The sequence below is a fragment of the Cryptotermes secundus genome, unplaced genomic scaffold (genome assembly GCF_002891405.2).
Source record: "Cryptotermes secundus unplaced genomic scaffold, Csec_1.0 scaffold2286, whole genome shotgun sequence".
Taxonomy (NCBI): domain Eukaryota; kingdom Metazoa; phylum Arthropoda; class Insecta; order Blattodea; family Kalotermitidae; genus Cryptotermes; species Cryptotermes secundus.
In genome coordinates this window covers 1,663-17,981 of record NW_019742016.1, presented here as the reverse complement: position 1 = coordinate 17,981, position 16,319 = coordinate 1,663, and the positions used below count along the sequence as shown (strand labels likewise).

The 16,319-nt window shown below is 37.6% G+C and overlaps 2 protein-coding genes across 8 annotated transcripts in view; one reads left to right on the top strand and one right to left on the bottom strand.

Moving 5' to 3' along the window:
- The window catches only part of LOC111873016 (CSC1-like protein 2), a 31,717-nt gene extending 23,045 nt beyond the window's left edge, over window positions 1-8,672 (top strand). For all 7 annotated transcript variants that reach the window (XM_023867371.2, XM_023867373.1, XM_023867372.1 and 4 more), the window contains 5 exons: window positions 1,405-1,598; window positions 2,388-2,576; window positions 4,038-4,174; window positions 6,384-6,664; window positions 6,996-8,672. In XM_023867371.2, coding sequence (XP_023723139.1) covers window positions 1,405-1,598; window positions 2,388-2,576; window positions 4,038-4,174; window positions 6,384-6,664; window positions 6,996-7,304 — 1,110 coding nt within the window. In that variant the 3' untranslated portion in view covers window positions 7,305-8,672. The remainder of the gene's footprint in view (window positions 1-1,404; window positions 1,599-2,387; window positions 2,577-4,037; window positions 4,175-6,383; window positions 6,665-6,995) is intronic.
- A 2,398-nt stretch (window positions 8,673-11,070) lies between these two features.
- On the bottom strand, window positions 11,071-15,653 carry LOC111873015 (lys-63-specific deubiquitinase BRCC36-like). Its single transcript, XM_023867366.2, has 3 exons — window positions 15,490-15,653; window positions 12,917-13,025; window positions 11,071-11,687 (listed from the first exon to the last, which is right to left on the bottom strand). Exons 1-3 carry the CDS (start codon window positions 15,625-15,627, stop codon window positions 11,539-11,541), a joined length of 396 nt encoding a protein of 131 aa, XP_023723134.1. The 5' UTR covers window positions 15,628-15,653; the 3' UTR covers window positions 11,071-11,538.
- Window positions 15,654-16,319: the final 666 nt, after the last annotated feature.

Sequence of the window (16,319 nt, the reverse complement as noted above, 5' to 3'; positions counted from 1 at the left end):
GCGAGTGTGCGACAACTAAGAAGTCAGCGAGCGGAAGACTTATTGTGTGCTTTCCAGACATAGTGATTGCTGTAGTACAGTTGTACTCGGAGTGTGTATTTCAGGGAGACTTGTATAGCTCCCGCGTTAGTAGTACGTGAAGAAAAGTGAAGATCGTGTTAAGTGACTTTGTTGTAGGGTTTGTAAAGTGTGGAAACCCGTGATATTGTGATAATTAATTGTAGCCGTTATTTGTAGATTGTTAAATAAACCCAATTAACCATCTCTACGGCGTCTTCGGTAACGTAAACACGTTACAATATGTATGAATCAGAACTTCGACCCTTCAAATTTGATTTTAAGAAACTGACAAAAAGGACTGGTACCACATGAATGTATGCACTTGAGAGACTTGTAGATCATTAATATGTATAGTGTAGCTGTTTAACCCTTCAAAATCTGATTTTAAAAACTAGAAAGAACTGACATAAAATAAGTGTACATATGTGTGAGATATATATGAAGGGGGACCCAAAAATAACCGGAAACGACCTGTTGCGCGCGCATGCTTTGTAGTTACGAGTTGTGCTGCTAGATGGTGTTAGCTGGGGGTCTCCTGCGACTGTTAGTGAGCTGGCATCAGTCTGAGTTAAGTGGTTTGTCTGTGGTGCTCTGTTGTGTGCGTTCCTGTTTCAACCCTTTGGCGATTAGTGAGATGGCCGACCAGAAGGAACAAAGAGTGTGCGTGAAATTTTGCTTTCTGTTAGGGAAAACTGCACTTCACTCTTCAAGTCGCGGCAAACATTCACGCGGTTTTCTCTTTGGTCATCTCCGAGCAAGCGAGGAACAAATTTTGCAGACACCCGTCTCATGTGCAAACCTTCGGTTAAAATTCGCTGGACCGTGCTCCATGAGATGTTCGTTTCCTCAGAAAGTTGGTCAATGGTCTTTCAACGATCTTCATCAATTTCACGCACACTCTTTGTTCCTTCTGGTCGGCCATCTCACTAATCGCCAAAGGGTTGAAACAGGAACGCACACAACAGAGCACCACAGACAAACCACTTAACTCAGACTGACGCCAGCTCACTAACAGTCGCGGGAGACCCCCAGCTAACACCATCTAGCAGCACAACTCGTAACTACAAAGCATACGCGCGCAACAGGTCGTTTCCGGTTATTTTTGGGTCCCCCCTCATATATGCCAAGAAACACAGCAGATATATCTGCAGAATGTGTATATGTCCTAGTAGAGTCAAGAGGGTTAAAAGAGCCTTTCTTACAAGTTACAACAGTAAAGGAATTTTTTAGTTGATGGATTTTTTTGAGTCAGTGATTTGGAACGTGTTTAGTTGTCATTAATATGTGTAATAAGAAAATTTAATGTATTTTATACCCTTTATGGAAATTTTGGTTTGTTTTCAGAGCCCTGTGCTGTCAGAGTTCCTGCCAACGCTCCTGCTGTGGACAGTAGCTGCACTTTTACCAGTATTGGTCTCATACTCAGACCAGTGGCTGTCACACTGGACACGTTCTGAGCAAAACCATTCTATCATGCGCAAAACATTCTTTTTCCTGCTCTTTATGGTTCTCATACTGCCATCTTTAGGCCTCACCAGGTATCTACTGTGTTTTAATTTGTACTAATCCTAGCATATGTCAACGCTTCATGTATCAGTTGTGTGAGTGGAGGAGTGGAAAGATTTACACCACTTGAGACTGTATTGAGTTTACAACTTCAAAGTTCCCAGTTGTGAATCCTTCATTTGTCTTAAGATTCACATGTTTCTAGATAGGCTACTGTAGCAAAACTGTCCTATTTCTCATGATTACATCTTATTTTTATCTTATTTAGATTGAAATTCTTTGATATTTGACATGACGCCTGAAAGCCCGAGTAATCTATTGCTAGACAAGGGCTTGTTATGAAATGACCGCACATTCCTGTGGCAACAAATGGACACTGAATAGTCCATTGCTAGACAGCTACTCGCCAAAAGCATGTATCAGTGACAATGAATAGATGCAGTAATAGACAAACTGTCTGAGACAATCTGTGTTTGGTTCGCTGCAAATTATAAGGGGACACGTGATTCATTCACAGGAGTTCATTTCAGGGGAGTTCATTTGCATCTGATTCTTCATTCATCATTCATCACAGTGGAAGACACTTGTAATCCAGTAAGGAATGGAGCGAACCTTAAGCAGTCATCGATTGTGGGCTGTTATAATTTTTTGTAATTGTAATAGAAGTGCCAATAAATCCAATCCAGAACCTGTTATTATTAGTCACGGAACTCTGGACTTTACAATACTTTTTTATGGTTTCAGGTCCGCTCATATCTTTTAGTTCTTTGTCTCTAAATTTTGTTTTATTTGGTTTGTGACTGTATTTAATTCTTTTGCAGTGCCCAGGCATTTGTTGATTGGACAATCCATGCTCGCAATGAAACATACCGATGGGAATGCTTGTTTCTACCTGATAAAGGAGCATTCTTTGTGAACTATGTTATCACTTCTGCTTTTATTGGAACTGCACTGGAACTGATTCGCTTCCCAGAGTTGTTTGTGTACACAGTTAAACTATGTCTTGCAAGGTAATTGGAACAATATTGTATATTAATCTTTTTCTGTTTATTATTTTCTCACAATTTTCCTGAAAATATACAATTTTGTAGTAAGAATATGTAAAAACAAACAAAAATTAATTTTCATAGCTCAGCGAATGAAGTTAAATGATGCTGCGATGTGGACTAAAGTTGAATGTTGCAATGTAAGATAATGGAGGCTTGTTTGACTTGGTTGAATACTGCAGCAGTAGGGTTCACTGTTAAGTACAAGGCTTGCATACTGGTCTGGAATGGAGCTCAGGACTAAGCTTCTGAGCCATTATTTAAAATTTAACATTACGAGGTGTAGCAGAAAGTTCCTGGACTGGGTCAAAAAAAGAAATGCTGGCTTAACTTACTCAATTTCAGCTGCCATATCCTTCAAAATAGTCTTCTTGGGAATGTATATAACTAGCCCATAATTTTTTACACTCTTCAAGAGCACCATGGAACTAGTATTCCCTTAGTCGTGTCAACTCCTGCTTGTGATTCCCTTTGGATGTCAGACACTGTTTCCAAATGTCATCCCTTCAGTTTCATTTTCAATTTGGGAAACAAAGCGAACTCACAGAGGCCTAGGTCCAGTGAGTAGGGAGAATGGAAGATGATAACCATGTTGTTAGTCACAGACTCTGGTTTTCAGAGATGTGTGGGCAGGCACGTCATGATGGAGCCAGTTGTTGTGCAAAATTTCTGGTCTTTTTGTCACACATTTTCTCTCAAGCATCTCAAAATGTCACAGTAAAAGTCAGAAGTCAGAATTGACCGTAGTGTTATTAGGAGGAACAAATTCATAGTTAACAGTCTCCTTCATGTCAAAGAAAACAATGAGGGAACAGTAACACTCCAAGAACTTTCTGATATCACTTTATACAAGTAATATATAGTATTGCAGCCACAGTATTTAAATTCATGTGTTGGAAACTTTTGAGTTGTAATGAAAAGTATGGTAGAGTTTAAATATCTTTAACATTTACTTCTGTTAGTGTTGGTATAGCTGAAGCTTAACCTCAAATAAGATTAAATCAGTATCTTCATTGAAATAAGATATTTGCTTTCTTGTTTGCTTGCTTATTTACTTCCTGCTTTGTGCAGGGTACTGCTAAAATGACAGTTATCCATGTACAGTTACAAATTTTGTATAGTGAGGTATTATTATTATTATTATTATTATTGCTAGTGGGGTGGGACTAAGTCCCTTGTACTGCGGCCACTTCTGGCCTATTGTACCAGCCCCAGATGATAGGTGAGGGTGATTGTGGAGCAATTGGTGAAATGAAGATGGGCAGGGAAAACCGAAGTACTCGGAGGAAACCTGCCCCAGTGCTGCTTTGTCCACCACAAATCCCACTTTACCAGACCCAGAATGGAACCTGGGCCGCCGCAGTGGGAAGTCGGCGACTAACCTGTAGTGAGGTATAGTACAGAAGTTTGTGTGTACTGTGACAGGTCACAGGCAGAGACAGCAAATGTCCGTAAAACCATATTATGGGAATTTCCATTTGGTGTACAGTATGCCTGGATGTTGCTCATCTTTGCAATGACAACCATGTACAGTCTCTCCTGTCCCCTCATCACTCCATTTGGTAAGTTGGCTACCATTGTTTATGTATGTATATTGTAGAGAAGTAAAAGTTACAATAGAATAATTTAGAGGAACTGAGCTTACTGACACACATACAGTGTACGTTCCCGGGTTTTGGATGGTCATCTTAGAGTAAGGATGTAGAGGAGATACTTAAAAATCGATAAAAACTGTACAGATCTTTCTTTCCTTTATTCTGAAGTCCCTAAAAAAGTTTGGACTCAATTCAGTAACCCATTTGAAAGTTATTTCACTTTTAATTTTCACTAAATTTATACATGATCTTACGAAAGTTCATCACCTCACACATTATAGTAGATGAAAAACATATAAGAAATAGTACCATGAGTTTCAAAATTTTTACACTTATAATTTCAGCCTTTAGAAATAATGTTGCAAATTTACATTTACATTCAATACACCATTCAGGAGAAATTAATAATAATGTATTGAAACTTTGATTTTTACTTGATTTGCAATCAATTCACTGTAGGAGTGCGGCAATGTTGGAAACAGTTACAAAGTAGTGAGTCTTTTCTCATATATATTTTTAGTCACTATTCTTCCTTTCCAATGATAACTTGCTTTTGGCATCATGCTGCATGAAAAGCATAATGTAACAGAGAAATGAACAACACATTGACTAAAGCTTCAGTTGTAGCGCTGTCAAGTTTAATTCTTCTCAAAAAGTATTTCAGTAATTGAAATGAATAAAATTAAATTCATAGTGTTCATGAATATAATAAATAGCAACCATTTTATTTATATTAAAACATGATTTACTACTTTTTATAAAAAATAATTTAATTTAAATTCAGTTTTTTCAGGTTTGATTCAGGGATTATTCTCAAAAAGTTTTATTATAATGAGTGATATAAATGATGAATGTAGCCAGAAAAAATGATAACATAATGAAAAAAGAAAAAGCTCCCAAATTGAAATTTAGGACTTTAACTATCACACTGATTCTGATTTTATTTAAGACATGCAAAGTGCAGATATTGGAATTTAAGCCACTTTTGTGTAAGATTGTATCTCCTCTACATCCTTTAGCTGTCCTTTTAATTAAACTGAAAGTCACATGTTGTTAAGTCACCTACCACAGGGATCTTATGTTCATTTTCTGTTAGGATCATTTGATGTTTATCTGAATTGCTTTGTGTAGTCCTGTTGGCCTTACTGTTGTCTAATTTTGTGTCCAATTACATTTAAGTGGAAAGAATACAGTACAGAATATGTTCGGCTATTCTTTCTGCTCATTTCCCCTTCAGATAGTCGTGAAATTATGGGATTATATTGATATGTTAGTGACTCTGCCACATCAGAAACCATTACAAAATTGTCATCACAGTTGCTGTAATTAGCCCAAGTTTATTAAGACGTGGTTATTTTTATCCTAACAGTTTCCCTTAAAGAAAGTACTACTACTGATTCTGATTAGAGAGTTTACACATTAGATAAATGATAGTACAGAACAGTTATCAGAATAATAAATTTATGAAATTAGGAGATTATTTGTTCATCTTGTAAGTCAGCATACAATTGATGTAGGTGGTCATAAAAATAACACTATTATATCTAGAGTACTCAGAGAGCAGAGCAGTATAATGAGATGGCTTAGACATGTAGTACACCCAAGGGACACAAGAAAACCACTTCAATTTTGATTTCAGAGCCCCACACAGGGTTACATGAAAGATCATGATATCAGTGGGGAATATAATACTGAACATGTCTTAAGGAAATTGGTTGTAAATATGCAAATTGGGGATCTTATGGTAGATTTAAATGGTGGACTTCTGTGATAACAGGTAACAGAAGTTGAGGTTCCATAATGATTGGATATCTCAAATGCCCAGGGAACTCTTGTGTACCATGGGATTAGGTGATTGGTCATTCAGTGGACTGTACTGAGTGGCTGTGTCAGTAAGTTAGGCAGATAGTTAATTCTTAGGTAGCAACAGGGGTGAAAAAGAAATGGCATTACTCGCTTTGTTGCCTACAAAGTTTTACTGCTGACACTGAACTGAAATATAGTATCCCATATGTCATATGAGCCTAACAGTGGACCTGAATATCTTTAAGAAGGGAATTCTTTTTTTTTAAATAAATGTTATTCTGTGCTATGTATTTTTTGGGTGAAAAGTCCCTTCACTATCAGTATAATCCAAAGTGGAAAAAAAATGTTGAAGTTGGTTTTATGTTACCAGGTCTGTTGTACATGTTACTGAAACACTTGGTGGATCGATACAATATCTACTTTGTATATGGACCATCAAAGATAAGCTCACGTATCCATGCATCAGCAATCAGCATTGTGATAATCTCCATCACACTGCAGCAGCTGAGCTTCACATCGTTATCAATTCTCAGACGAGGATTCAATGATATCTCGATCTATTCACTAATTGGATTTTGCATTGCATTGCTGTTCTTGTCAGCGCAGATGCTCCTCAACTCGTGCAAAGGCTTTAGTCCATTCCCTTACGAGGTAAGACTAGAATTACAGTGACTGGAATCTTCAGGTTTTCATTGCAGTTTTTTGAGGCTTTTATTTTCACTTCAGGTTGATTTTATTGTGTTGTGGGATGACCATACCCCCCCCCCTTTATTGTTGACAATCATAGTATCATATTGCATACACAACCTCCATACTTGATACGTTGTCATGAAAAATCAACTATTGAACACTGTTGGTTTAATCCCTCTTGTTGAGCCATGTGCAAGCAAGCAGTTTGGAATAATCAGAATTGCAGCTGTTAGATAATATGTGTGTCATTATATACAGATGTTCACATCAAGTGTCTTTCCATCTTGGCTAGAATTATCGATCATCTCCAAGTTCATCAAATCAAACCAGCCCTCGAAGGAGTGGGTCCTTGCATCAGTTTGTGCCACGTGTGCTTCAACCCCATCAGGACCGTCACCCTGACATAGTCAGTGTTCAAAGCCCTGTGGAAGGCCTTTCTGTCCTGCAACGGACATATGGTACTCAGGCAGAAGACCATGGAGATGTGGTGGAAACAATGGTTTCCCCAGACAGTGTACTCTCTTTGGATCCAGGAGTTATCAACTCACATGACAAAATTATTCTGTACCAGGACTATGATGGTTCCAACACTGAAGTATAAGCTTAATCTTGTGCAGAAAACAGCATTTTCTTTCACATTTGTTGAGACATACAGTTCTTGCCCTGGGTAAGCTACTACATGATACTCACATTCAGGTATTTTTTAGTCTTGAGAAGCACCTCTTATGTTCATGAACTTTGTCAAATGTGGTTCCGTCTTCATGCCATGAATCTTACATAATCAAAATAAATGGATTTTACTGCTGCTTCTTAAACATTTTTAGAAGAATTATAAAAATCAGTATGTTTATAAAATTGATTCTCAGTGCCTTAGAGACTGAGAGATTTCATTCTTAATCCTCTTTAATTACAAGGGACCTGTAATCTGGAATAAGGAATCTTCATTCAAGGAATCAGTTTCAGTCTCTGGTCTACACATAGGTAATTAACTTCTATCAGAGCTTTAACTTTTGGAATGTGAAGAATACCAGGTTTCTACAGGGCTGAAAACTCCCCTTGCCAGCCATTATTCTATCATCCTAACAATGAAATAGAATAATCATCTTGCAGGGGTCCCATTGGGCAAGCACAGGTCACAAAAGCAGTGCCTCAACAAGAACCACTATTTTATTTATGAACAAATTTCATTTAACATCAAGAGATTGCTTCGTTAATACATCGACCCTTTCTAACTGTGATCAGAGCTTATTTAAACAGTGTGAAAATTGTTATTTAGTTGATACAGCAACAATGTTATTCCTGTCACTTTACTGTTGGTGTAGATGACATTTTCTTTATTCATATATGTGTATTTGCAAGTTAATTGTTTAATGCTTAAAGCTGAATTTGTAGTCTAGTCGAATCAGAATGCTAATTTTTCCAGTTACGGAAGACAGACGTGATTTACATTTATGTGAAAATAAGGCACTGTAATTCATTACCTAGCAATGATTGCATCATCATTCATTATGATGTGGATTAAGATGGACTTCTGTTTCAACAGAATTTGACAATTGTAAATTGGTGTATTTTTTTACCCCGTTATTTATTGAAAATTGTAATATCCTTCTGGAAACAGGGATATTTATCCTTTCTTTTTATTTTTGGATCTTAAGGATATGCTGTTATGTATCACTGTTTTACATATTTTGGGGCTTCAGAACTAGACCATTGTTTAGTCATGTGCAAGTCCTGAAGATGTTCCTCTTTCCTAAAAACCCTTAGGAATGCAGGCAGGAAAATTCTTCTGTTGACAATTGTATGTGATTCTATTTTCTGTGTTATGTTAATTACCATATTATGTTCCAAATAGTCAGAAGATGTATAGGTTAACCTCTACTTATGAACTTTCAAGAAACAAAATTTATTTTTACAAACATTACATGGACTAATATACAGGGTTATTCAAAAAGAATGAACCGATTTTATTATGCAGTATTTTATTAAATGAAAGTAATACAAAACTCCAGCCAAGTCACAAGTATTCTACTAACAATAAACTTTTATTTCCTGTCTTACAAGTGTTCAATGTGGCCACCACCTGCAGCACAGGCAACATCAATGCGATAAGAGAAGACCTCCCAGGCGCGTATCAGCATATCACGATGCACTGAGTTAATTGCTGTTGTTATTCGATGTTTAAAGTCATCAAGGTCAGTGGGTAACGGTGGAACATAAACATGATCTTTTACATATCCCCACAAGAAGAAAATCACACACGGTGAGGTCTGGGGATCTCGCAGGCCAACTACAAAGAGCAAGGTCTTTGGCCCCCTTCCGACCAATCCATCGCTGGGGCACTTTTTCATTTAAAAAAGCTCGGACCATCAGGTGCCAATGGGGCAGTGCTCCATCTTGTTGAAAAATGAAGTCATGCGAATCTGCTTGCAGTGAAGTGAAGAGCCAGTTTTGGGGCATTTAGAGATAGGTTTGTCCTGTAACGGTGTTTCCTTCAAAGAAAAAGGGACCATAAACCTTGTCCTGAGACACAGCACAGAAGACGTTCACCTTAGGGGAATCTCTTTCGTGCTCAACTGTTTCATGTGGGTGCTCTGTTCCCCAAATATGCACATTGTGACGATTGACTGTGCCGCTCAAGTGAAAAGTCGCTTCATCACTAAAAATTAAACGTGAAATGAAGGTTTCGTCTTCCATCATCTCCAGCATCGAATCGCAAAATTCCATCCACTTCCTTTTGTCGTCATTGGTAAGTGCCTGAACGAGCTGCAGTCTGTATGGTTTCAAATGTAGACGTACTGTTAGCACACGCCAGACAGTGGATTGAGGGATCGCAAGCTCACGGCTAGCTCGATTTGTTGACTTCCGCGGGCTCCTCTCAAACGCAGCACGGATTCTCGCCACTTGTTTCTCCGAGAATCGTGGTCATCCTGGACTTTTTCCTTTACACAGACACCCACTCTCTTGAAACTGTCGAAACCACCTTTGAATGTTCTTTGGACAGGTCGGAGTAATGTTGAATCGCCTTCGAAAAGCACGCTGCACTGTGACAACCGAATTTGTTTTCGCGAACTCGAGAACGCAGAATGCCTTTTGCTGAGGACTCGCCATTCTGAGGGTAAACGAAGAACGTTGCCGGAAGAACGACAGGACTTCAGCATCCCTGTGGCAGCCATTCACAACTTAGATAACTCCTCTTTCAAATGGTCTCTGACTCATTCCATGACGATGCTTGAGAACTGAAGCAATGTGTCATGAAATCGGTTCATTCTTTTTGAATAACCCTGTATTGCAACTCCCATTTCATTTAACAAACACAGAACCCCGTGCTTATGAACATTTTAACAAATTTAATGATATGACAAAAAAAAAATGACTTACCAACACAATTCAAAGAACACATTATTTTCATAAGTTGGGGTTCACCTGTATTTTGAATTAAAACTTTTTAGTGTAAAGTGTAAGTACATGAAACCTCTTAAAGACTGATGTTTGATCAGTATTTTTAAAAATCGTAGCTCTGAAAGCATTTAATATGCCCTTGTATCATCCTCTGCTGCCCTAGTAACAGTAATTAAGTTGATGTAACTAGAGTTTGTAATTGGGAAAATAAATGCAGTAAATTTAATTTAAATTAAAATGTATATATATATTTAAGTTATTTAAAGTTTGTACATTGATAACATTTATGACAATTAGATGACATCTGTATATTCCTTCAAAATATTAGCACCCACCAACAAGACTAGTGTCATGGCCCAAAAGACCAAAGTGTGAATTCTGTTCCAGTTTGCTTCTTTGCTGAATTTATCAGAAATCTCTTTCTTTAATTGCTTCCTACATACATTTACAAGAGTGTGATGCTCTTTCCAGGGTGATAGTGCTTTCATTAAATTAGCATAATTTATTTGTGAAGTTTTAGATGAGTAACTTTGGTTTAGAAATAAACGACTTATTGTACGTATTCAATATCTTTATCTTTATAAAGAACTCATAGTCTTCCCTGGTTCCTTCTCCCAGAACAGTTCCTGATCTGTTAAGGTTATGCTGTCCGTTGTCAGAATGATGATTTGTGAAAAAATCCTTGCTTATTTTGAGGTTATGTTCTAGCATTTACTTAAAATTACTGAGGAAGGCAATAAAAATATGCCTGTCAGGATTCATACCCTGAAACTCCCAAATAAGGACATGAGTACTGTTCACTGAAGCATAACTTTGTCTGAGTTATGATATATTAGGAAGGGCTGTTCTGCCATTTGGGCATATAATCATCCTGTGATTAAGATGTATCAGTGTTCTTGTTTCCTTCATCTGTAGTTCTGCATTATTTTTGGCACTAGAGACTGCATGAATTGTTGAACTGTTTTGGTAAGAATTTAATATTTTAAGAAAGACCTCTTTGCAAGATACAAAAGGAGTAATTAAAATATCACATGTGGTAGTTCTGTTTTTTTTTTTTTTAATATACATGAATTGCATGCAACAGAAAACCATCCTCTAAGCAGTAACCAGGCTGGATCATGTGAGCCACTGGAATCTACCCCAGTGAATTATTGCATGCTCATAATTGGTTGCTTTATTAAAGATTTAATGTTCACTCAAACTGCATTGCAAATCCAGCAACTATGTTACAGTGAGTCCTATGTAGCTGAGCTTCAGACCTTACTCTAGTATTGTTTAAAATTTTAGTGAATGTGATGGAAAAGAAAAAGAAAAAAATACCACATTCAGCAAATTTTATTCAGCTATATTATTCATTAATATTAAAAATCTTAATTTAATTTTCATGAACAGCATAATTACACATATTCAAAGGATAAAATAATTATAGTGTTACATCATGAACGTGACTGCAGTGCAATTAGCATCTGCTTCTCCTTTATCAGTTCATCACATCTCTTGACATTGGTAGCCTTCCGCTGTTCCAGGGAGGTAACAAGTGGGCCTGACACCACTTCTGTGATGTGACACAAAGCTTTAGTAAGAACTGGAAACAAAGAGGCATCATTCACCGATGAAGTAGTCTAGCGACATTAACTTCAGTGTCGAGTACCAAATTTTTGTTGTCAAGATACAAAATAGATAATAAACCAGAATCTATCATATTGGTGAGGACCACTGATACATTCAAATTATGACACCATTCAGTAACCTATGAATTTAGCGGCCTCCGTAGTCTAGAGGTAACGTTCCCACCTTATGACTCGTAGTACGTGGGTTCAAATACCCGGCGGAGGTCGTTGAATTTTTAAAGGCGGAAAAATTCAGGGAACAAGTCCTCCGGGAGGGACTTTAAGCCGTGGGTCCCGTGTCATAGGTTTATGGCATGTAAAAGAACCTCATATCTCCAAAGGAGGTCACTGAGCCAAATTAACGGACGTTTCCCGCCCAACAGCAGTCTCTAATACCTCTGGTAGATGGGGGAAGCATTATAGATACCTCTCAGCTAGTAGAGCCAGTCTCGCTGGCTGGACGGGACTGATGGTAAGCACCAGTACTGGTAGGATATAGAGACTGATAGAAATCATAGAGGGAAGCACAATGGACCAATACAGGTCTCAGTGCATGGGGAAACCCACCCTCTCCAATAACTAACTAACTAAAATATTAATTTCTTGCATGCTTTTTAATCCACTGTTCCCTAATACCATAACTGACTTGGCATAGTGAAAACAAGATTGGAAACTTTGTACTTCGTAATATAGCATACAAGATCCCCATCTGTGTTCTATGCCCTTTATTAAATTTACTTGCACCCTGTTTATAAAATTTGTTTAATAATTTATAACTTACTTACTCACTCATGGAGCTGAGCCCTTCTTGAGGAGCCACCAATTCTGCAGCTACTCAAGAATTTCCCAGCATTTCATGGAACCTGAATTCATTACCATGTTCACAAGATCCCTCCACTGGTCTCTATCCTGAGCCAGATCAATTCAATCCATACAATTCTATATCTCTAAGACCCATTTTAATATTGTCCACCCACCTACACCTTAATATATGTGAACCCAGTCTTAAGTAAAGTTCTCTTTGCAATTATTCAAAATAGGTTAAAGTCAGAATTGCCCAACAACTTTAAGAGAAAGTGTCTATATCAAATAGAATATTAAAAAAGATTGTGCGCTGGTCACTGACATGACCTCCACATGAGATGTTTAACTTTAAATTTGTAAAGAATGCCTAATCATTCACAGAAAGTAGAATGAGACTCACCAGCCTTATTGTTGAGCTGTGCCAGGACACTGAGGAATTTGAGCTTAGTTGTCAAATCATAGCTGTCTCTCTCTTCTTGGAATAGGATCTCAGGCAGCTCCACCATTGACTGCAGGGTATAACATCAACACATCTCAACATGCTTTATGATACAAGGAAAATGTTACACAAAATGGAGAAGAGGAAAAGGACAGAGACATTCCACTGCATGACCTGGAATAAATGCAAATGATCACAGTAACATTCACTGTCAGGAGTACCTATCATTAGGCATCATCATCATCATCAGTAATCTGTCAGACGACAGTTCCACAGTCTCTTTCAAAACAATTCCTCCACTTAATGCGATCTAGAGCTTTCTTCTTCAAATGACAGTATCCTCTTCTGTCCCCAAGGTCATCCAGCATCTTCTTACGTCTTCTTCCTCGTCTTCTTGTCACTTCTATCCGCCCCTCTATCTTTCCTTCGATAACTTCTTTTAGGAGGCAGTTTCTGCATAACACATGACCAATCCAATTAGCCTTCCGTTTTCTTATTTCGTGTAGGATATTCCTCTGCTCACTGACTCTAATTAATGCTTCTTCATTTCTCACATAACGGTCCAACTGATCTTCTCCATCCTTCTCCAACACATTTCGAAACTTTCCAGATGTTTCTGATCTACTGCCCTAAGTGTCCATGTTTCAGCCCCATACAGAGCTATGCTCCAAATGTAGCATTTCACTAGTTTCTTCCTCAAATTTAAGTCCAATTTGCTGGTAAAAAGATTCTTCTTCTTGCTAAATGCAGCTTTTGCCATGGCAATCCTGGATTTAATTTCACTAGTACACCTTCCATCATCTGTTAACAAGCTACCCAAATATTTAAAACATTTCACATTCTCCAGTTGTTTTTGGTCTATCTTTATTGTGACTGGGGTTGGTTGTCTCGAAATTTTCATTACTTTTGTTTTCTCCACATTCATTTCCATGCCATAGCACCTTCCAATTTCAATTAGTCTATCAATCATGCCCTGTAGCACAGTTTCTTCCTTAGCCATTAACACAAGGTCATCTGCATATTTCACAGTTTGAATAATTTGCCCTCCTACTTTGAAGTCACCGAGCCCATCCAGAGCTTCCTTGGTAAGGCATTCGCTGTACAAGTTGAACAGAATTGGTGATAAACAGCATCCTTGTCGAACTCCTCTTCCAATCTGCACACTTCCTGTCTCCCCCCTGTCCAGTCGTACTCTAACTTTCTGATCCATGTACAATTTGCTAATCAATCTTCTTTCATGCCAATCGATACCTGTTTCTTTCAGGATCTGCATTAATTTGGTCCAGTTTACCCGGTCAAATGCCTTCTGCCAGTCTATGAAGCAAACACACAGTTCTTCATCTATCTCCAAAGTTCGTTCCGCTATAATTCTCATCATCCCAATTGCATCCCTGGTTCCTTTTCCTCTTCTAAATCCAAACTGATCTTCTCCAAGTACATCCTCTATTTTCCTTTCAATTCTTCTTTTAAGTATCTTTGCTATTATCTTTGCTGTATGTGCAATAAGACTTATTGTGCGATGGTCGCTGCATTTTGTAGCTTTTGTCTTTTTCTTTAAGGCAATCATTGTAACTTCTGTAAAGTCCTTGGGCCACTCTCCACTTTCATATATGGTGTTCATTAGTTTTGTCAGTGTTTTCAAACCACCTTCTCCCAGTAACTTGAGCACATCTCCAGGCACATCATCATCTCCTGTAGCCTTTCCCTTCCTCATTTCCTTGATAGCTTTTTCCACCTCACATTGTAAAATATATGGTCCTTTCTCATCTGTATCTACTTCTTCCGGTTCAACTTCTAAGGTTTCTGGCTGATTAGGTCGATCATATAGTTCTGTAATATAATTTTCCCAAATTTTCAGCACTTGCCTCTATCTACTATTCTATTCCCCTGGGAGTCTTCGATGCCAATATTTTGAATCCCATGATTCTCTTTCCATCCTAGTTCTTTTGTCTTCATGTACATCAAATCATAACGTCCTGTCCTTTGAAATTCTATAATCTCATTACATATCTCCTCAAGATATCTGTTTTTATCCCTGTCCGTGGCTCTTTTCAATTCATTCCTCAGTCTCCTGTATTTCCTCCTGCCTTCTTCATTGTTTACATTCTTCCATTTCCTTCGCTCCTCCATTTTACTCATCATCTCCTGTGTAACCCATGGTTTTCTTGCTAGCTTCTCAACTTTACCAACCAAATCACTGATAGTATCTAACATGCATTCTTTTATATTGTTCCACTGCACTTCAGCATTTCTTCTTTCACCTTCAATTTCACAAAGTTTCTCTTCTAGGCATTAGGCATGTAGATCATTATTTTTTTAGAAGTTCCTAACTATAGAATGGGTAAGATGGGTTGGTCATGACATCATATCCCAGAAGAGAGTGCTCTTTATCTTAATTATACTCCAATTTTTTGGCTTGGTTTATAGTTAATGGAATTATGAGATAAGCACTGCAGTAAATCTATTGTGCTGGACAGCTACTTGGCTAGAGATCTTTATATTACATCTGGCAATGCATAAAAAATGTACTTCACCTGTAAGCAGAGCTTGGAGATACTTTCAGTTGGTTTGATGTGCAATGGTACTTCTAGACGAATGAACTGTGGTGCTTCACCCTCTGGGCTCTGATTAGTTGACTGAAAACATGTCAACTGCACCTGTAGTTCCTGCATACCACAAAAAAATACACGTTGGGCATACAGCAATTAGGCATAATAAAAAAATTGAATAACAAAAAATCAACCGGTGTAGATGAAATCTCAGATTATATTATTAAGAAATGTTATCCTAAGATAACACATGCTTTGACATGCTGGATATTTTCCAGACCAGTTAAAAATTGCAAAAGTGAAACCATTGTACAAAAAAGGACTTGATACAGAAGTTGTGAATTATAGACCAATTTCGCTGATCTCTGTTTTCTCAAAAATAATTGAAAAAATCATGCAGACAAGACTCTTATCATTTCTAAAAAGCCATAGTATAATTAGTGATAAACAGCATGGCTTCTGTAAAGGGAAATCGATGAATACTGCAATTGCAGAGTTTCTTGAAAGGGTTTATAAATCTGTGGACAAGAGGGAAATAAGTATAGGGTTATTCTTGGATCTGTCAAAAGCATTCGACTTAGTAGATCATGACAGCTTGCTTGGAAAAATGGCAGAAATAGGAATACGAGGGGTTGCACAAAATTGCTTTCAATCATATTTAGAAAACAGGGAACAAACAGTGGAAATTACCTATAGACATAAAGAAACTAATGAAATTACTAATTGTTTATCACAAAAGAAACCAATAAGATATGGTGTTCCACAGGGTTCTGTTCTTGGACCAATGTTATTTTTGATATATATTAACGACCTAG

Bases quoted from the DNA above. Each gene is read 5' to 3' on its own strand.
- LOC111873015 (XM_023867366.2), bottom strand. From the start codon at position 15,627: ATGCAGGAACTACAGGTGCAGTTGACATGTTTTCAGTCAACTAATCAG. The intron at 13,026-15,489 runs GTGAAGTACATT...TATACCCTGCAG, and splicing joins TCTCCAAGCTCTGCTTACAG to TCAATGGTGGAGCTGCCTGA. The intron at 11,688-12,916 runs GTGAGTCTCATT...CTTTGTTTCCAG, and splicing joins ACAGCTCAACAATAAGGCTG to TTCTTACTAAAGCTTTGTGT.